The sequence below is a fragment of the Sturnira hondurensis genome, unplaced genomic scaffold (assembly GCF_014824575.4).
Source record: "Sturnira hondurensis isolate 20B ecotype Veracruz unplaced genomic scaffold, ASM1482457v3 Scaffold0003693, whole genome shotgun sequence".
In the NCBI taxonomy this organism is placed as follows: Eukaryota; Metazoa; Chordata; class Mammalia; order Chiroptera; family Phyllostomidae; genus Sturnira; species Sturnira hondurensis.
This window is the reverse complement of record NW_028076324.1, coordinates 5,934,004-5,954,940: the sequence shown is the minus strand read 5'-3', so window position 1 is coordinate 5,954,940 and position 20,937 is coordinate 5,934,004. Positions and strand designations below refer to the sequence as shown.

Genomic DNA, 20,937 nt, shown 5'->3' with positions numbered 1-20,937 from the left:
CATTATACTTTAGATAATTTCTGTTTGGATATAATTGAAGTCAAAATATAGAAAGCAATTAAATATTGAAATGGACCTAAGGCCATATGTTTTTACTATTAAACCCAGCACTGGAGATAAAGTTTCAGCAAAACCATATTATCTACCACATTATACTAACTCTGATATATTGTACTCCTTATGTTGTTTTGTGTATATTTTATCTGAAAATTGGTTTCAGTTTTATGGTTGCATAAGACTATGATAGTAAGGAGCATTATATTTGTACTTATTTCTGTGACAGACAATAAAAATAATTTAAGAAAACACTGAGAGTCTCACAGAACATTTACTCAAGCTTGAAAAATATGGCTCAGGCCTACCTCCCAGCACCTCTCCACACGCCTTTTGCTGAGCTACTCAAAATACTTTCATCTAGTTTGCCGCACGGAACAGGTCTTTTTCAATCATGTTCTTCCCTCCATCTCAAATGCTCTTTTTCCTACTTCTTCACCATACTAAAGTTACTGGTTCTTTAAAATTCCTATTGGGAGGCTGAGGGTTTTCCCTGAATCTGCCCAGTGCCTCCCTGACCATCAGTGTGACTTGAGGGCCCTCATTCTGTGTTCTCACACCGCTGAGACATTCCTCTGGCCGGACTGGGTGGTGATCCCTGACTTCACCTGCACACGTTTCTCAACAGACCACATGCTCGTTCAATTCTTCCAACAATCGGGAAGTAGATGTGTTATTTTCCATTTCGCAAATGAGAAAATGGGGGCTCAGAGAGGTATAGTAATTTGCCTAAGGTCACAAAGTTATTAATCAATAGAACTAAGGTAAGTCCAAATTGTCTACTCCCAAACTTTGGCCCTTGCTTCTACTCAAGATCAAAGAGACATTTATTTCTCAAAATCTGAGTAGTCAAAAAGCAGAAAAACACACGGAGAAACCTGTTAACTCACCTTTAGTTTTTCCTTGAGAATTCTATTCCTTTGTAGTTTTATCATTTCATTTCTTTCCAAAACAGCTTCTCGCTGACTTTGAATAGCTTGCTAGGGTGTGAAGGGAAATATGGCAAAAAGTATCCAATTATCAAGAGTGATGAAGTATAAGATGCACGTTTTATTGACAGACTTCACTTGGCTGAGACCAATGCATATATATTCAAATTATATAATATTAATCACAGAAAGTATTGTTTAAAAATAACTAGTCTGGCCCCGGCCACATAGCTCAGTTGGTTGGAGTATCATCTTAATATGCCCAGGTTGCAGGTTTGTTCCCTGGTCAGGGCACATACCAATATCAGGCAATGAATGGATAAAAAAGTAGAATAACAAATCAATGTTTGTTTCTTTCTCTCTCTCCACCCCCAAACCAATAAATTAATTTTTCCAAATTAAAAGAAAAGATAGTCAGTGCCTATGTCCAAACTCACCAAGATGTTTACATTAAATGTGTACATTTTTTTGTATATCAGCTCTATCTCAGTAGAACCTTAAAAATTAAAAATAAAAACAGCTGGTTCATACTTACCTTTCCTACTTTCCTTTCCCTGAAATGAAATTAGAAAATTACAACAATTACTAATCTCATCATGCGTCGAGGCAGCCTTTGACTTTCCCTGAAAGCAGTGCCCACCGTCATGACCTTGACGCCGTCACATAGGCTCTTCCTCTGGCCCAGGCGCTCTCTCCTCTGACCCCCTCCAGTGTCCACTTGGAAAGAGTGTCTTCATTTCTCCATGTTTTGCCACCAGTGGAATTTTCTGTGGCTCACCCCTGGCCCAGATCAAATGCAGCTCGCTCACTCGCTCCCCCTCTGTCTCTCTCTGGGTGTCTGTAGCACTTCGCTTGTCCCTCTCATCTACACGTAAGCCCTCTTTTAATACGTGACGAGGCAATATACATCCCTGAATTGGCAGGCCCACCACTGTGTTCAATGAACATCGATTAAATTAGAGTGACTTGGGTTTAGTTTTAGAGTGGGCTTCAGAAAGGGAGAGCTTTAGATGTTACTCTGCGGAGGGAGTTAGGGTGGACGGAATCCGCAGGGAAAAGTGAAGCTGAAATTCCAACCTGGACCGTGGCAGCAAGAAGCTGGGTGGTCGGGAGGGGAAGCCTTAACCTGTTTCTTTATTAAGTTTTCTCCGCTTGGTAAGTTCCTGGAGACACCAGACTCGAGTTTCAGTGGGTGTGGGGGAAACAGAAGAGGTGACGGGTCAAGGAGTCTTGTTAGAGCAGAGGAGCATTGACAGTGTTGTGCCCCGTGACCATATGCCCGGGTGCCCAGCAAAGCCCAGTGTGGACCTGCTGACCCTCTGTAACTTTCACGTTGAGAGTGTCCCGATGTGAAAGGCAAGTTAGAGTCCTCCTAGTTGTGGGGCAGGGTCGGGGGGGCAGACATCTACATGGAAACCAATATAAATTAGTATCTACTAAGCTCTAAAATGCTTATCTTTCATTGTCTGTTGTCGTTGTTGTTAGAATACCCTCTGTAAGAATGCTTTTACTTTTGGCCAAGGTTCTAGAACTTGAGAACTTGGTTGCAAATGGATTTAAACTCTCAGGAGTAGTCAAATCTGAAAACAGAATCTGAGCTTCAAAGCTGCACTGTGCCAGAGGGTATTCTAGAAAGTGCCTACTAGTTGAGGGCACCTACATTTCCCATATGGGGGCCAGGCTGGACCAACACACGGCACAACCCCGGGAGGAGCCGTTAGCATCTCACACGTGCGAGCAGCACCCCTGAGCTATGAAGGGAATAACCTGCTGGGTGTTAAGCAGCTACCCTGGAAGAGGAACCCCCGTGGTCAGGGTCCTGAGCCAGTCCACTCAAGGGTCCTGATGTTCCAGGAAGTCACTTAGACTTCTCTGTCCTCCCCTACAGTCACTTCCCTAAGTCCACAATGTCCACCACATCCTGGGTTCAAAGCTCCGTCACTACAGTAGTCAGGCACATCTCTGCAAGCCCCACGTGGTACCTCAGATATTCCAGCAGGTGGAGTTTGTCGGTCTTGGTGACCACCAGGGCCACATCCCTGCAGAAACCCCGCTGGCAGGCTTTGATGCTCTCATTCAGAAGGTCTTCGTGGGCTCTCCCTCCAGAAACTCGCTCAATGTCGCTGATCACCCAGATCACTGAGCACTTATCGATGGTCTGTGAAGCACAACCACATCACATCAAGGACATAAACAGGATCTCAGCTGTAGAAGACAGGATTCCTTAATGTGTCACGTGCTCCGCACTCGGCCCGTCTCTCTCCCCATCCCAGTCTCCCCACTCCCACCGCACTCTCTCTGCTCCCCCAGCCACACTGAGTCCCTTGCCTTTTCTCAGCTGTAACTTGCTCTGCCATCTCTCAGGACCTCTGCACTTGCCACAATCTCTGCTTGACCTCCACCTGCCCTTGGAGACTCTGTGAAGGGCCCATCGAGGGTGGGTTGGCCACCCCTACGCTGCACCCTACAGCACCGGGACTTCCCTGCCATAGTACCTCTCAGAGTTATCACACAGGGTTGGCTCTCTGCACCTTCCCCAATTCAGACTGGGAGGTTCCTGAGGGGAAGGGGCTGCACCATTCAGCTTGGAATCCACATCACCTCAAGCACAGTGTGCAGCCATAGCGGGAGCTTCCTAGATGTTTGCGGCATTAGCGATGGAAAGAATTCAAGACGTCAGACCCTCAGTATCAGATCCATCACTGGCTTACTTTGCCCCAGTTGTCCTTTAGGGGGAATTATTGTTTTTTCCAGAATGAATTCTGGTCATGAATCTACCCCCAAACTGTCATCACAGGGCATCACTGTGATGTCTGACTGTCCCTGCATATTCAGCACCCTGCCACCATGTGGCAGCAGGGAGCCGGGAACCATGCGATTCAGATCGCAAAGGTCCATGAATATGAAATTATAATTTACGACTAAAAGTACAAATACTGCTTTACAAAATCAGCAACTTCCACATGGCACTTCTCTTGCCGTATTCTTTCACTATCTTATCTCTTCTTATAAATGAAAAAACTTATCCAACTCAGGGATGAAGTTTATTTGTGGTTCCTGGGAACAGCTCTGTGCACATAAAGGGGTGACAAGCTTGTGACTTGCTAACAAAATCAGCATTTTATGCCAGGTTCTTAACTAGTGAGGATTTTCTACCTCTGAGGACATTCAGCAATGCCTGGGGATATTTCTCAATTGTTACGACTTGGGGGGCACTAGAGGGTAGAGGCCAAGAGGCTGCCAAACACCCTGCAATGCCCAGGTCAGCTCCCACAACAGAGAATGTTCTGCCCACATGTCAATAGTGCCGAGGCTGAGAAACCCTGGTCTCGAACAGTGGGTTTCAAACTTGTTTTTAGCAGTGGGAACTTTTTCAAATGAAATCGTATGAAGAATTCCAATTGCCAGATTTGATCTTTAAAAGTAGAACTGCTCTAGCGGACTTGGGGGTTGAGGATTTGGAGCCCCAACCTGCTCAGAGCCACCACCAAACCCCCCATCTTCCATCCATGAGTCTCTTGGTTTCATGGATCATCGTTCTGAGATCATCAGTTTCTAGAGTCAGACAAACTTGACTGTTTTTAGAGAAGGTCGTGGGCCCTGCCAGGCACAGGATCAAGGTTAAGGACACACGGCCATGGGTCTGAATCTCCTCCCTGTGTGGGTGAACTCACATTTAGGCAGAAAAAATTAAACCATTGCTCCCTCCCACTTTCCAAATTATAATCAACTTAGAGAAGCTTCAGGCAACTCAGTCAGGTTGTGGAAGATCATTGGTTATCAGCCTGCAAGCTCTTCAGCGGCAGGTCTTTGTACCTTTGTACTGTGAAACTTAGTAACGAAATAACAAAAACTCATTTGAAATGGAGTCTGGAGGGTAGAAGAGAGAACTCTCACACACTCAATACCCACTACTGAGCTCAACAGGATATCACGTGCGCTGCCTGTCCAACAGGAAGCGACACTACCTCTGCAGGAAGAAGAGTCCCCTTTGCCCAGTAACAGCTGGGCCAATGGCAGACTGCCATAACTCAGCCAATAGAAAGTCACTCTACTTTGAACTTTCAGTTTCCTCCAATGGACGCTTCCTTGACAAAAGCCCCTCCCAGGTTCATAAAAGACCATCCCTCTCCTTTGTTTCTCTGGACTTCCATGGAGTTCACCATTACATCGCATTCCTTGAATTACAGTTCCTTATTGTTCTCAAATCAACCTATTTTGCTGGAAAAATATCTGGGTATTTGTTAAAGGTCAACCAAGCCCCATGGCCTTCGTAAACTACAGGGGCTTAATACATGTTTACTAACAGGAGAAGAGGACTGCAATCATAAAGGCTGCTGTGATTAAATTTCAGGCCCTACACATTGCCCCTAATTGCCAGGGTTTGGTAAAGTTAGAATTGAAGACACCAAAACGCTTGTCTACAGGCCAAGAGTGACTGGACTTAGGAGTAGGTGGGATGGCACCCCTGCCACCCCCATCTCCCTCCTTCTCTGAGTTGACAATAGCCCTCAGAGAAGTCAGGTGACATGCCTAGAGTCTCAGGACTTCTAGGCGGCAAAACAGGGAAGTCTGGGTTCATAATTGTTTTGGTTCAGGAGAGGCCAAGCCGGCAGCGTGAGAGATGGGGTAGGGGGTTGGCTCTGTTCTCCCTGGAAAGAAGGAAGTCTGTAGTAACTTCTTGTGAGAGGAGATCGAGAAACCACAAGAATGCAGGGGAGCCAAGGCCAAGCAGAGCTGGGAACCATCCCTTCACTTAAGCTCGACCTCCTCAGAGTGGGTGTTCCGAGCCAGATCTGCTGGCTCCTCTATTCTGAGTGGCCTTTGATAAGCTGCCCAGCGTATCTGAACTGGCAGCAACCACGGCTCCGTCCAGCGAGGGAGGCTGGCTGCCTCCCCTAGGCTGTCGCTCCATGGGGCTGCCCGGAACAACCAAGTTCAGCAGGTCTACTCCAAACACTGAGACCCTGCAGAAACAAAGGCTCTCTCGGCCAGGCCTGAGCTGACTGATCAAGGAGAAGGGGGCTGCCTTCCTCCTAAAGAAACGGTTAGGGGACACTCTCAGGGGGTGATAGATAAATCTGTACCTGAGCTGGTACATATTCTGTACTCTCTGGTTCAAATTCTGCCACTCAACAGCTGTATGGTCTTGGGCAAATGACTTCCCTCTCTAAGCCTTCATTTCTTCCTCTGTAAAATCAGGGCATAGGCTGATGCTCTGTAAGCTGCCATCCTGTTCCTTTCCTCCCGATCTTGACTAGAAACGAGTCACAGATCTCCCAGCCCCCGGTCCCACAGCTGCTGCACTACTCCTGACTCACTGATGTGGGCGCTCCCTCCCAGTCCCCCTGCAGCTCCGGTCCAGTGTCCCTTGTGCTCCCACCCTGTGCTCCCGAGCTCCTTCTGCCTAAAGATGCCCTTTCTCCCTCTATCACACACCCCAGTCCCTCTGGTCCTTTGAGCTTCCCTAGGAAACGGGGTATTAAAGCCCACCCCCAACACTTCCAGGCTGGTCTTCTGCACCTCTCCCTACACCCCCGCACCCCCTTCCCTCCAGCCACCCAGACAGACTCATCCTTCCCCCAACACCCAGCTCCCACAGTGCACTGGCTATCTGGCCCGTGCTCAGTGGTCCCATTTCCAGCTGCTTTCTCCGCCTGGTGGAGGCTGAGCTTCAGCCTCCTCTCTGAATCCTCCCCTGCTCCAAAATGATCATGTTGTGCTCTCATTTCTAAGTGATTCAGTTTGTTAATTAATAGGACTAATTGATTTCCTTCTGAACAATGGGACTCCCAAGGACAAGGATTTTGTCTCTGTTCATCCAGAATCTATTACAAAATTGAGTACATGTTCAGTGGGTATTTGCTGAAGAAATAAGAGTGCTAGTCAGAGGTAATTTCTACTTTTCAGTGCTCACAGCACCTTGAACCCCCTAGTATGTGACTCTCTGCCATGTAGCCACCTGTGTTTCCCTCCTGTTAGATAATAAGCCCTCTGTGGGAAAGGTCTACTTCTCATTCAACACTTTTATTTTGCTTTCTACTTCTTAGTGTAAAGGTCACACATGTTCATACAAAATATACAAGCGATACAGAGGTGTATGTAGTTAAGAGTGGTGGTAAACACAGAAGCTGCTGCTAACCGTTGGGTGTGTCTCCTCCCAGAAGGCAGGATCTCACTTTTGCTGGGTGTTTTTAAACATATCACACACACACACACACACACACACACACCCCTTAGAGGTCAAGCTCTGCCTCTTTTCATTCACTGCCAACTTGCCTGGGTTAAAATCCCCCATGTTATAAGGGGAAGCTTACTTCACTGAGAATAGTGTCTGGTGCAAAGTAAATGCTCAGTAAATATCTGCTATTATTATTATTATTATTATTATCTATAATCTTTGTGCCCTCAGTGCTTAGTAGATTGTTATATATTACATGTGTTTGATGAATGAAAAGCAAATGAACGTATAAAGAGACAAATTCTTAAAAATTTCAGTGTCTAGGTGCAGACCAAATTACTCCAATGCTTAACTCTGGTGTAGACATATCTGGGGGTTCCTGGTCAGCTCAGACCCCATTTGTTGGTGACTGAACCCCTACCTAAGACTTTGGTTGAACAGGTGGACTTTCATTTCAACCAACACCAGCAGCCACAGCTAATTGCACTGGGGCCGGATACGTAATCCAGAGAAAGCAACAATCAATCACATTTTCCCTTCTTGGGAATTTAAACTGAAACACAGAGACGATAGTCAGACAGTCATGGGTGCAGGGACTAAATAATGTCACTTAGAGAAAGGGCTAGGGTGGTCGTTTTCCACAACGTGGACCCTGATGGCTAAATAGAGACATCTAAGAGAGGAGCCGGACTCTCGTGAGAATTGCACAAAGACAAACAGCCACAAGAGACTGAGAAGAGGCTGAGAAAACACAGATGCTCCTGTCCTAGAGGTGGCCCTGAGGCCAGGCCGGGTCTCAGGAGACCCTTCGATAGCCCTTCCATCAGCTGCACTTCGCTGGGGATTGATTTCTTGAGTTTCTGCTCCTAACGGCCAAACACAGCGGCCGCCTCCTGGTTCCTTGGGGCCTTGGCTGTCGGATTCTCTGCCTTACACCCAACCCTTGGCCTTCCTCCCCCACTCTGTCCTTGTTCCCTCTGCTTACTCTGACGCCACTCTCCTGCTGACCCCGTTACACACCTTCCTGTCCCAGCCACCAGGCCTACCTCGTGATTCCTGACAAACCGGCTCCTCTGGCCGCCCTTACCTAGCTGTTGCCCTGAGGCTTAGGACACAGAAAGGGGAAGAATTTAACTCCAGTGAACTCATAAAATTCTTTCAGCTGAAAGCAGAGAATTCTTTGTTGCTTTAGAAAGGGTGGAGGAATTGAGGAAAGTGGGAACACAGCCATAGGAGAGAGAATCACCTTTTTCCACATCTCATCCCTCTTGTTGTTGAAGTCACCCGTGCCTGGAATGTCCACCAGCACAACCCCTTCTGGAATCAGCTCTGACTTGGAAAGAGTCACTTCCACGTGTTTGATCAGGGGCCAGATATGTGTCTCAGCTGATTCTCCATCCCAGTCTCTCCTCTTAGTCCGGATGTAGGGGTCCAGCTTGACAGACAGCTCTCCTGCCTGAGGAAGGAGGGCAAAGTCACACGCAGCAGCCGCTCTCCCAGCGTTTCCCCCGGGACGAGCTGTGACTCGGGCGCATTGAAGGCACACTGAGTAATGGTAAGAGGCAGCCAGGCAACAGGGCCTAGACTCTGAGAACCAGACGAAGTTACAGATGAAGTAACTAGTCAGTTAGAATGGGACTTCAGGCCAAGTTATAGGCTTCACTGGATGATGGTATCTCCTAAATTCCATTTCAGTTTTAATAGCAATGTAATTAATACGCAATCTCCTACATTTTGGAGAGAGAGGATTCTTCTGGCATGGCTAAGGCGAGTGTTATAATTACCAGAGAGGTCATACTACAGAAAATTGATAGTGATGTGGTGACCATAATTTCTGCATTAAAAATTGATCTGAATATGATCTTTAAAAGGTTTTTAAAATTTATCTTTCAAGTACAAAAAAGATCTTGACATGTAGGCATTTCCAGGATGTTTGAAGGTGGTAGGTGGGATGGGGAATTGCTCTCAGCCTATTGGTTCTACCTAAACATCTCTTGGGACAACGACACATTCCTGCCAGCAACTGTATATGGCAGCAAATTTCTACTGCCGGTGACAGGAGATTGGGGATGTATAGTGGGCATTGTTCCTAAATATCTATAGGCTGGTCCTAGAAGAAAGATAAGGAAGTACATTCTCAAAGAGCTGAGAATGAAGTACATTCTCAAAAGTACATTCTCAAAAGAGCTGAGATCACCCATTCTAATCCAATGACAGGAAATTGTGAAAGAGGAGATGATAAAAGTTCTTTAAGATATTTTATTTTTAAAAGTAAGGTAGACACAACAAGGCCTACATAAAAGAAAAAGCATGGGCTTGGAAAGTCTCTTTCTAGAAGAAGAGGGTTCAACCCAATGAACTGGCCTAGAGCAAAGCATTCTGGGAGGTGAGCTCAGGTTCCCTCAGGCCAGTCTGGAGTCCCTGCCCCCCCACACACTCTGAATCTGTGCCCTCTCACTCACTGGGAGGGTTTTCCTGTTCCCTTGTTTCAATGGGCAAATTTGCATCTCTGGGAAGTAGTATTTCTAAATACAGAGTAGCTAAGAAATAAATATCATATTGACACTTTAGCATAAGTTGTATGTATATTCACATAAAGTAACCAGGTTTATAATCATTGTGTTTCTTTGGACAGGCTTACTCTATGTTTCAGATATTAAGAACATAATTATTTATAACATTCATTTAAAAATAAGGAATGGCTACTATATCTGTTTTTGATTTCCTAGATAAACAGAAGCTAAGTGCCTTAAAAAGTTTTGTACATTTCATTTCTAAGTGTGCCTTTATTTTTTCAGTTTAAATTTTTTTGAAAGAATTGAATATACTAAATTTGAACTATAATATAAAAAGTCTAAGGAAATTTGACTAATTATGTTAAACAACATTGACTATTTAAGGAGGATTCACTATGTTAAACTTAGGAGATAACTGAACCATAAATTCTAGAACAAGTGTAATTATTATTATTTTATTTTAAAAAGTCAGATTTCAAAATAGAATAACAATTTTAAAGATGAACTTTAAGATGCAAGAAAGACTAGGGTTTTAAATGGACAACTTTTATAAATTAAATATTTGTTACACCATTATTTTGGTTTCACTTAAAATTGAATTTTAATTTAACAAAGTTAGCATTGATTACCAGTATAATATAATCTGTTAATTGTGCATCTAATTTCCATCCTGTCCCTCACCCATGCTACAAGAATCCTGATTGTTTGTGCAGGCAGTGGATTGAGGTTGGTCTTAGCCCATCTTGCCGAGCCTGCTTCTTGCTTTCTCTATTAAATGGTCTCCCTTTCAGCTAGGAAAGACCATGCGAATCAGCTCTGAACAAGGAAATCTACACAGAAATGTGTTGCAGGTGTTTCTGGGAAAGCTTTCACTGTCCAATGAAAGGGGAGCTGCAGAAGGCGCCATCTCTTTGCCCATCGCCTCCTGCCTTGAAGTGAGGTCTGAGGTCTCGCACCTCAGTAGTGGTCTCGTGACGGTGAAACAACCAGAGCAGTGTGGCAGAGGCCAGAGGAACTGGACAGACACCGAGCTCGACGATGCCGAACCATGGCACCAACCCACAAAGCCACCTGCTTCCAGACTTCTTATGTGAGAAAATAAATAAATCCCCCTTTGAGTCCTTTATGAGGACTCAAAGCCTTTATGCCATTAAGTCATTATGCTTTATGTCCTTTAAGCCATTATGAGTCCGTTTTTTCATCATTTACTGCCAAAAGCATCCTTAATTATTCCTCAAGTAAGTATAAATAGTCCTCCCTGCGCACAAAAGCTCCCTCATTAAGACGCTAAAAATTCCCATTTGACAGCTGTAAATAATGAACAATAATTCGGCCATGGATACTTCTGATTTTGGAATCGACTTATTTCAAATATAAAACACCACACCTTGAGCAAACCCTCTAAATGGATTCAATTGTTGTACTTAAGACTCTTGATACATAAAGAAAAACATATTTTGAGCGCGGGCCTGCGAACCAGAGGATCGCGGTTCGGCGAACCAGAGGATCGCGGTTCGATTCCCATTCAGGGCACATGCCTGGGTTGCAGGCCAGTTCCCAGCAGGGGACGCACAAGAGGCAGCCATACATTGATATTTCTCTCCCTCTCTCCTTCCCTTCCCCTCTGAAGATAAATAAATAAAATGTTTTTAAAAAAGAATTAAAAAAAAAAGAAAAACATCTTGAGGTTACCTCTTCTGCCTTGAGGGTGATGATTCTGGAGGTGGGAATCTTTCCTTTGGGCTTTGCCCTTAGTAACTCCTCATAGCTCTTCCTTTCCGCCCCATCTCCATAAAGCATCCGCAGCTTCCAGATGGCTTCCTCCACCGCGTCATCCCTGTCCCACTCATCTGCCTCTTCCCTGCCCAGCTCCTCTGTTCTGTGCAGGAGTTTGGTCAAGTTCTTCAGCTCCTCCTTCCACTCCTGCCAAGGCAGAACAGGGCCAAGCCCCCTCGTGACACAGTTAGAAACATCACTGACAGAGGGAGGAGGCCACTGTCCTTGTGCAGGGCAGGGTTGCTACATACTCGGAAAAGCTAAGACCATTCAACCCAGCAAGGGTTGTCTAACCCCACCCCCTTGTTTCACCGGTGAGAAAATAGGGACTCAAGGAAGTCATTGGACTTCCCCCAAAGTCCCACAGTTCTAGCCTGTGACAGCACCCAGGCTAGAACCCCCATCTGGCTCTATTGAACGTTCACACTACATTCTTTCCCTTCAACAAAGGCACCAGCTATATTTACAGAAANATCACTGACAGAGGGAGGAGGCTACTGTCCTTGTGCAGGGCAGGGTTGCTACATACTTGGAAAAGCTAAGACCATTCAACCCAGCAAGGGTTGTCTAACCCCACCCCCTTGTTTCACCGGTGAGAAAATAGGGACTCAAGGAAGTCATTGGACTTCCCCCAAAGTCCCACAGTGCGCTGTGACAGCACCCAGGCTAGAACCCCCATCTGGCTCTATTGAACATTCACACTACGTTCTTTCCCTTCAACAAAGGCACCAGCTATATTTACAGAAAATATAATGTTAATCTCTAGGAGAGAGGAAGAAGGAAAGAAGAAAAAGGGAGGGAGGGAGGGAGGGAGGGAGGGAGGGGACACATACCTGGTCAGACAGAAGGTGGATTTTGGCCTCATACTGCTCGCAGCAGCCTGAACTCACTTGAACAACACAAGACGTGCATATACTTTCTCCAGACACCGGCAGGAACATGGCTTGCTGGATGATGGCATTGATCAGGGAGCTCTTCCCGGCCCCGGTGCTTCCAAACAATCCAATGTAGATTGGGTCCAATGGCGGTTTTTCAATTAAAGTGAGAAGCCTGTTTCTAGATCAGTTTTTAAATGCACATTGCCATGGTCATCAAAACACAGTGGGAAGAGCATTAGACTAGAACACAAAGGACCTGAATTCTAATCCTGAGCAAGTCACAACACCTGAGCCTTTGCCCTCCGTTTGGTCAAAGAGAAATATTAATAAACCCTGTTTACCACACCAAAGTGTCACGGAGATCAAATGAGATTATGCGAAAGTATTTGGTAATTCTACTCATAAATAATGATAAATCTGTGCAGACGCTAGCTGGGAAGCACCCTTCTTTGTGTTCTGTGGAAATCACACCATTTCGACTCTAGAAGTAAAGTTCACGCAGACACAAAGAACAACAAGGGGCAACACTGAGCAGGAAGCACAGCCGCAACCCCACTTCAGCCCCTCGGGTGGGCCTGAGCCCGTGCAGCCGAGTTTCCCCGCCTGGGCCGGGCTCCAGGGCCTTTGACTGACTGGCTGGGCAGCGGTGTGACTTTGGTCAACGTCTTGGCCTCCCTGAGCCTCAGTTTCAGTGAAAGGGGATGATAATACTGTAATAGCTTCTACTCTGTAGGGATACTGGGACCCTTACATGAAATCAGATCACCCAGCAACAGTAACAGCTCAACCAACCGAACGAGCAGTAATATGAGCGATGGCCTGTAGCCATGCACACCTTCGGCTTTCTTGCTTAGTTTCTCATCGAAAATTTCCTTGTGTTGTTGGACAGAAGCACCTACAATCACCTAAGGAAACTAGGGTTTGATGGCAGTCGGTATCAGACTCACATGAGATACTTGACTCCGTTCGGGATGCTGTCATCCAGGAACACAGACTGAATGAGTTTCTGGTACGTGTTGCTCAAAACCCTTCTCGTCCGTGACTCCAGTTTTTCATCTGGAACCAACAGAGGTGTATTAGCTGGGATGGACCTGACCAGGTTCAAGTACCAGATCTTCCCAGAAAGAGTCTGCTCAGCATTACAGGGAGAGAGAGAGAAAAAAAGAAATGAAATGAAACACCAGTCAAACAACATAGCTGGTCCTCTGACACCAGAGACAGTGCCTGTGGGACACAGCAACCCCTGGCCGACTGCCCCTCAAGGAACCCGCCTGCCCTGACACCCCTGAGACAGGAGTCACCACTGCTCGGCCATGGCCTTTGGTCCTTCTAGAGTCTTCTCTCCTGGGGTCACAAAAAGGAAAGAACACGTCACCTGAAACTAATATAACATTGTATACAACTATACTTTAAACCAAAAAAAGGGGGGAAAAGGCAAGGGCATCACATAAATACCCATAAAGCACAAACTGACCACTTTCAGTCTTTGCTTTAATGAGGACGAGGTTATTTGGACAATAACCCTCTTCTCCAGAGAAGCCCAGAGATGAATTGTCAAATTGCCTTCTTTCCTGAGACGAGATCATTTGAAAATGTCTCATTCTACTCCTGACCTTAACCTTCTCTTCCTTTGACCATTTGAACACATTTGGAAAAGAACAGAGCCAGATTAAAATATATATATAACAGTTTCATAACACTCACATTCCTTAAGAGCACTTTGTTCTGCGGAGGGAAATGCTCGGAACCGCTGGTCTCTATCTGATCGTCTCCTTTTTTTCATCGGTTCTTTAAATAAGTCATCATCAACTAGAGAAAAACAGAGGTTATATCAAAGCGCAGCTCTGGGGCCACAGCAGAGGTGCCTGATCGCGATCCACACACAAGCCCCGAGAGTCCCAGAGGCCGCCTGCCAGCCCTGCGTGCCTGCGGGCTCATTTCAGAGGCAGGCGCTGCTGGCCCGTTCCAGTCTGGTTCTCCTTCCCAGGACTTTGCATCGAGTTCCAAAACGCAGGCTCCAACCTATCTCCTCAGAAGAGATGTGAAAATGAAATGAACACTCCCTGTTGGGAAGTACAGAGAAGCCAAATGGCTCGGTAGTCTTCACCAAGTGCCAACGGGGAGAAGCCCAAGACAGGGCTGAGCGTGGAGTGAAGAAAGGCCTCTGGGAGGTCTTTTCAAATCAAGGAAGAAATCGATCGGGAGCAGGATGCGGAGGGAAGGACGGACCATGCAACCAGGGCAAATCGTTTCTCCGCGAGCCCCAGTTTCTTCATCTGCAAAATGAGAGGGCTGACAAAAATGCAAGTTTTGGAGGCTGCTCTACTACGGGGGGCCCTTCAGAGATTAAATTTGGGGGATGCTTCCCCCTTCCTCACTGAAAGTCATCCACAGCTGCTTCCTTACGTAGACAAGAACAGAAATCACCAAGAAGCAGATCTTTGTAGTTCTGTGGAGATTTTTTCACTTCAGTGGTTTCCCTTGGTTATGAAGTAAATGGCTGGGAGGGTCCACATTCCTCGGGAAAAGGTATAACCAAAACATTACGTTTTGGATTGGTTTTAGCAAACACCCCCACCCCTCAGCAGTTAGAGCAGGGTGAGGAGTAGGTCTGGTCCCGACCCAGTACTCCTGGAGCTGGCTGGAACTTCGGACCTGGCTGTGAGGTGAACAGGAAGATGAATCGATTCCCTGAGAGTCGTAACACTCTTAAGGCCAGGAGGCCCCAAAACTGAGTGCGACCTTGGAGAGACCGTCTTTCCTGAAGGACCACAGAGGAGGACCTTCACATGGGGACCCAGGATGGCAACCCAAGCACAAGGCCCAGCCTCCACCACGGAGCTCCAGACAGAAGCCTCCCACATAGCTCAGGCACCCTTCCCCCTCTGCTCGGCCTTGCGTCCCAGCATAGATTCTGCTGGTCCTGGAACCAGCTCATGGCCCTGAGTGGGTTGCAGTGCAGGGGTATAGTGTTTGCCAAAGCCTGGGTCTCTGCTGCAGCTGCAGCTCACACAGTGGCAGGGTGTTGAAGGAGCTTGCACTTCAGACCCTTGTACCTCGGACATTCTAACTTCATGGTTAAGCTCAACTCAAAGAATTCATCCTGGCTCAACCGAAGGACTGCATTGGAACTAAACACCAAGTGGCCGCTGGCTCAATGGCTGGAGCTGGAAAGGAAGAGGCAAAGAAGAATATGCCACTCAGGCCCGCAGGCCAGCTGCAGAGTGGGTTCCAGGGTGTTCCTACAATCTGTCTGCAAAGAAAAGCACGTGGATGTCGGGCCTTGATCTGGACTCTGTAACACAGGAAGTTTCTTGTGTAAACAATGTTGGAATCTTAGCCATGTGTGGAACACAAGGGACGGGTCCGTACCCCCCAATTTTCCTTCAACTTTGTAAGCCCTGGCCATTAATCTGACAAAACACTGGAAGCTTATTTCTCAACTAAAACAAAGGTGAAGAAGTCAAATAAAGCCGCAGGGTTTTAAACCTTTCCTTCAATTTCCAAAATGAAAAACCACCTGAAAAGGAGAGAGTATTCTATCTTCGCTCTATACCATTGAAGGGAAGCATTTTTACGTTAAATTGTAACTGAAAGGCAGTGGCCTGAACTGGCACATCTCTTACTATTCCCTGTGACTGTCAAGCACTCCCCGGTCTTTCCAGCATTTCACAGTCATCTAGGGCAGAGTGGGGGTGGGGGGCACCACCCGAACGAAACTTTAGTCTGCTGTTGCTGCTGCTGCTGTTTCTTCTTGCTGCCACAAGCTGTCACTTTTGAAAACTGATCCCGAAGAGCCTGGCCCCAGCCAGGATGTACCCGTTCATTGTCCGTCCAGACCTTTGCCAGGAACTGCCGTAGATCTTTCCAAGCTGAACAACTGCACTCCCTCCGTGTCAAGTTCAGCCGCGGTACTGGTTGCAATTCTTTTGGTTTGCGTGCCCAGCCATGTCTCACATGGTAGCCACTACCCAACTGACCCGGAAACAGAGTGTCCCTTGCCATGAAACCTCTTCAATTCTCAAAACACAAGGGACATGATACTGCTGTTTTCTGCACCTCGAGGTTACTCCCCTCATCTTCCTAGGGAAGGCTCCTTCCTTGGCTCCAGGGACCCTGCACCCAGACTTGCGGGGGTGCACCCTCACGGACTCCAGTGTGGTTCTCCTTACAGCTCCCTTTGTGGGGAAAACAACTGAAATGATTCTTGACCCTTTTAAAGGGGAGGAGGGCCCAAATTTAATTGCTGGTCAGACAGTCCACTGCGTTATGAATAGGCTCGTTTAGTGGTTGGTGAATGATTTATTGTCACTCACAATTAAAAGGTATCACGAGAAAGCAGCTTCTGAATAAAGAGCATGGAGCAACGACTGTAGTTAAACAGTCTCAAACCCTTTGCCCCTGATCATATAAAGGTAAACGGTTCTATTTATTCATCGGGGATGTTGCAGGGACGTTACCTGGGTGTGGCTCCTGACCCACCAAATACTCCACTTCCGCCATGTCCTGTTATGTAAACGCCTGCTTTCATCCACTTGGGGAACCAGCCTAAAAACACATACAAAGGAGGGGGGGCACAGCAGAAATTGTAAATGAAAAAAGCAAAAAACCAAAATAACAGAGAATCTGCTTATGCTTTGTTTCCCCAACTGGATTCCAAAGCCCAAAGGGCAATGACCATTCTAATCTTTGAATTCCTCATGACACCTTATACACTACGTATCAATTTAAATATGACAGAAATTAATGCTTGACCATTGGTTTTCAGTACTAGTTGTAGCCACAGAACTTTAAACTGATATGACCTTTCTATTCATCTTTAAGACAACTCATTCTGTAATGAAAATGATCTCCAGTGACCAGAACTGTGGAACTGAGGTTATGTAGCTTCGCTGCTTTGGTGACAGCGGTACCCACATCAGGGAAGCCCTGAACCTCATGCCGGTGAAATGTAGTCCCAGTAAGTCTGAGCAAGAATCTGACAGATGGATGGGACCCTGGGTACTCCTAGGGTTCCCTGGAGTTGCTTTGGGGTGCTACAGAGTGAGGAAGGAGAGGTATAGTAACCAGGGTCTCCGGATCTTCCTCAACACCCCACCCCCACTTCAGCCAGAGAGACACCCCCACTGGGAGCTGTGTGCAGCACCAGAGCACGGGGCGTCTGCAGCAGGGAGAGAAGGAGCGGCACATCCAAAAGGAGATGTGCCGGATCCAGCCCGTCTCCAGTCCACCAGCAGACACGGAAGGTCTGGGCATGGAGGGAGAACAGGACCCACAAAGAGCAGAGGGCACCACGCAGGCCCAGTGGGGATATGCGGTCCTGGACCTTCTTTGTCTTCACGCCTAGGGGAGAATTCGGGGACCGAAGTGGGGAGCACTGAAAGTGCTCACTCCCCGTATCTGAGTTGCTATGTGGATCACTCAGCTGTGCCATTCAGAGCGGAGAGGCGCCAGCCCTTCTGAAACATGCAAACCCCCACCTGGTCTGCCAACCCTCATTAGACCCGTAGGCCGTTGGTTAGGGAGGCTGGGCCTCGTTTACATATTAACCCCAAAGGAAGATCACAACTCATCGTTGAAAGAGCCTCTTGCTGTTAGTTTTGCTGGTGGATATTAACTGACCAAATGGTTTCTCTAGTTGGTGGCTGTTGTTGAAGGGGATGTGAAAACCCCTACTATGTGCGAGGTCCTGAGCCTCAGGTCCTTATCTCACCATTCCTTGTCTTGCACTCCCCACTCAGACCACCCCAGTTCCTTACAGCTCTGCAAGACAGGGTACCCTATGGGACTCCCCTGTTTGTTCACACATGCCATTCGTGCTCTGTGGGGTACCCTTCCCCTGTCCTTCTTGGTGAATTCATACTCTTTCTTCAAGATCCTGTTTCAGCTTTTCCCCAGTGAAACTGTGCCCCGATGCCCCGTCATTCCCCTGGTGTGTCACAGTGCTCCGAGCACACCGCTGTGACAGTGCTTACTATGCTCATGTCTCTCCCTCTTTCGGAGCTGTGAGCTAGGCTGAGGGCACGGCTGCATTTGCTTCAATGTTGCATTTCTTGATAGACAATAAATGCTGACTGAGTGAATGAAATAAATGCTGACTGAGTGAATGAAATAATGCAAAGCTTTCCACAAGAGTCTATGCCAAAAGATGTTTAGAAACCAAATTTGTTTTTGATATGATTGGAGCCCTGACTTAAAGTGCATAACAGAAGAGGAATAGGCAGGTGTGCAGATAAAGCGACAGTAAGAGTGAGTGCTGTGATGAATGGAACTGGGAATGTTTAACTTGAAGAAAGGAAGACACAGGCAAAAGCAAAAGATGTGGAAGGGATTCACAGTGGTCTTCAAAGATGTGACCTTAAAGCTGCGTGTGAAAGAGGCACGATGCACGTTTTCTGTGGCCCCAAGAGGGCGGGTCACCAGGTCTCCCAGGTGGAAGGTACAAGGGAGCACATTTTGGCCTAACGTTCTCTAGTTGCAAGAGTTGTCCAAAATGGAATGATCTTCCTTAGAAAGTCATGAATTTCCTGCTTCTGGAGGAGTGTGAATTTACGCTGGCTTGGACTGCATGAGTTTTAAGGCTACTTCAAATCCAAGAGTCTATGTTCTTATCTGAAATGTTCGCCAGTTAAGCTAGTAGTGGAAGCACCACCCTGTGCAGTCACTGGAATTCATGAGAGAGCCAAGCAATCCGTAGTTTGAAATGCTGAGTTAGAATTGCTAAATCACATTAAAGCCTAAGTGAGTTAGGAGAAAAAAGAGTACATGAAGTATGATGTGCACAAAGTTACAGCGATGCCTATCGGTCACCTCCCATGCAGGACTAAGAAGTACCTCCAGGGAAGAGACCCGTTGTTTTCTGAAGACAGGAGCTCAATGAGCCACAGTCAGTGGGATGTGAGGATCACACCGCAGAGGGCACTGGGAACAAAACAAAATGCGTGGTCCTCCGGTGGAAGCTTCCACCGCAGACCTCCGAGACCACTTGTGTTCCAACAGGGAAGCTCCAGGAGAGACAGAGGGGTGGGAGGAGGCCCGGAGGAACCAACGAGTCAGTGTCACCAGAGTCGGTGCCACCACCACTCAAACACAGAGGCTGAGGAAGGCCCTCCGTGGGACAGAGAAGTGGCCGCTGGGCAGAAGCACAGGGGCTCACCAAATCACCAGATTCTGGAATGTGGGCAGTGGTTTGGGCTCCCTTCAGAATCAGAGGAGCTTCGTTTAATCGGACTTTATGTACCGGATCTGCACATGCGACGGCCACCCCGGGCTGTCAGCATGTGCCCGTCTGTGGTCAGATGGGGTTTAGCGGCGTGCAACGGAGCCACCTAGCCGTGGGCCTCCCACTGTCGCAGAGTCTGTGGTGCCCCATACTGAGCCTTTGAAGTTAAAAAAAAAAGTAAATTATTTGCATTGTGCTGGTCGTGAACTGGGCTTTAAATCCCCCTGCCAATGTTCAAAACCTGGCAGGAGTGGGACCATTTGATTGGCAAACTAAGACCCTGGAAAATGGAAAGGGATCGATCATTTACAAACAGGCTGAGGGGACAACATGAAATAAGGGTAAATACTGGGCCCTGAACAAGAACCACCTATAAACAAAGATAGCGGGTTAATGGGAAGGGGAATGTGGCGCAGACACTCGGGGTGCAGTCATCACGGTGACTAAGCAAGGCACAGCGGAAGGCAGGGTGCTGGAAACCCGGGGAGTGCGCCCGGTCGGCTCTGGCTTTGCGCTGAGCATTTCATCACTCTGGGCCTTTGCTTTCCCACCTGTGAATGGAAGATGAAACTAGTCCTTGAAATGTGAAGGTCCTCGGGTTTCGTTGGGTGCCAAAAAGATTAAAGCTCTTATTCTGAAATGACACCTATTGTTGAAACCAAGATTATACCAATAATTACGGCTCCTGTGTAATAGAAAATAGCGCCACTGAGATGAGTGAATTTCGGTTGGTTTTGCTGTGAGGAGTAAGTAACTTACAGGCACACAGTCCTCCTGCAAATCATGTTGGAGTTCACGTTCCCCAAAGAGAAGCAGTTAATGATGGTGTAACTTCGTGGAAGTTTGGTTTCTGTGGAGAGGCAATTAAAAACAGCCCATGCGTGTGGCTCACACAGGCACGGTTTTCATTTGTGGTTTGTTTCACTTGTACTTCAACTATGTGGTTAGCACTTAAGCTTTGCTGTTCGTACTTATTTGAATTCATGTGCACCTCAGCCTAAGAATAGCCTTTTAAATGAGACTCTGTGCATATGTAGCTCGATATAGGAAGGTTGCACAGAGCCAGCTTCCTGCTAAATAATTATGACTTTTGACAGTTATTCATGCCTCTCCCACTCTGTCTTTTGTTTGTGTTTGCTTTGGGCCATTTTCTTAAAATAACGTCACAGAGGTGACACATGGGCGGTAGTTACTCCCACGCGAGCACAGAAAACAGCCTCACACAGTGGAATTACATCAGGAACACTCTGGTGCCCCTTCCCTATTGATAAGGACGCTGGGGCCCCGCGAGGGGAAAGAACGGCCCGAGGCCACAGAGTGGTTCCAAGTGCAGGGCTCTCTCCATTCCGTCAAGCAGCCCCTAGTAGGTTCTAGTTCAACC

General features: G+C 47.0%; 1 protein-coding gene across 3 annotated transcripts in view; it reads right to left on the bottom strand.

Moving 5' to 3' along the window:
- NUGGC (nuclear GTPase, germinal center associated) overlaps window positions 1–20,937 on the bottom strand; it is a 42,096-nt gene that overhangs the window by 18,383 nt on the left and 2,776 nt on the right. Inside the window, exons 2-10 of one of the 3 annotated variants that reach the window (XM_037042221.1) lie at window positions 16,795–16,882; window positions 14,039–14,143; window positions 13,282–13,390; window positions 12,290–12,512; window positions 11,373–11,603; window positions 8,411–8,620; window positions 2,966–3,141; window positions 1,519–1,537; window positions 945–1,034 (exon numbers count right to left, since the gene is read on the bottom strand). In XM_037042221.1, coding sequence (XP_036898116.1) covers window positions 945–1,034; window positions 1,519–1,537; window positions 2,966–3,141; window positions 8,411–8,620; window positions 11,373–11,603; window positions 12,290–12,512; window positions 13,282–13,390; window positions 14,039–14,143; window positions 16,795–16,837 — 1,206 coding nt within the window. In that variant the 5' untranslated portion in view covers window positions 16,838–16,882. The remainder of the gene's footprint in view (window positions 1–944; window positions 1,035–1,518; window positions 1,538–2,965; window positions 3,142–8,410; window positions 8,621–11,372; window positions 11,604–12,289; window positions 12,513–13,281; window positions 13,391–14,038; window positions 14,144–16,794; window positions 16,883–20,937) is intronic. The other 2 variants (XM_037042222.1, XM_037042223.1) reach the window with 2 other exon arrangements.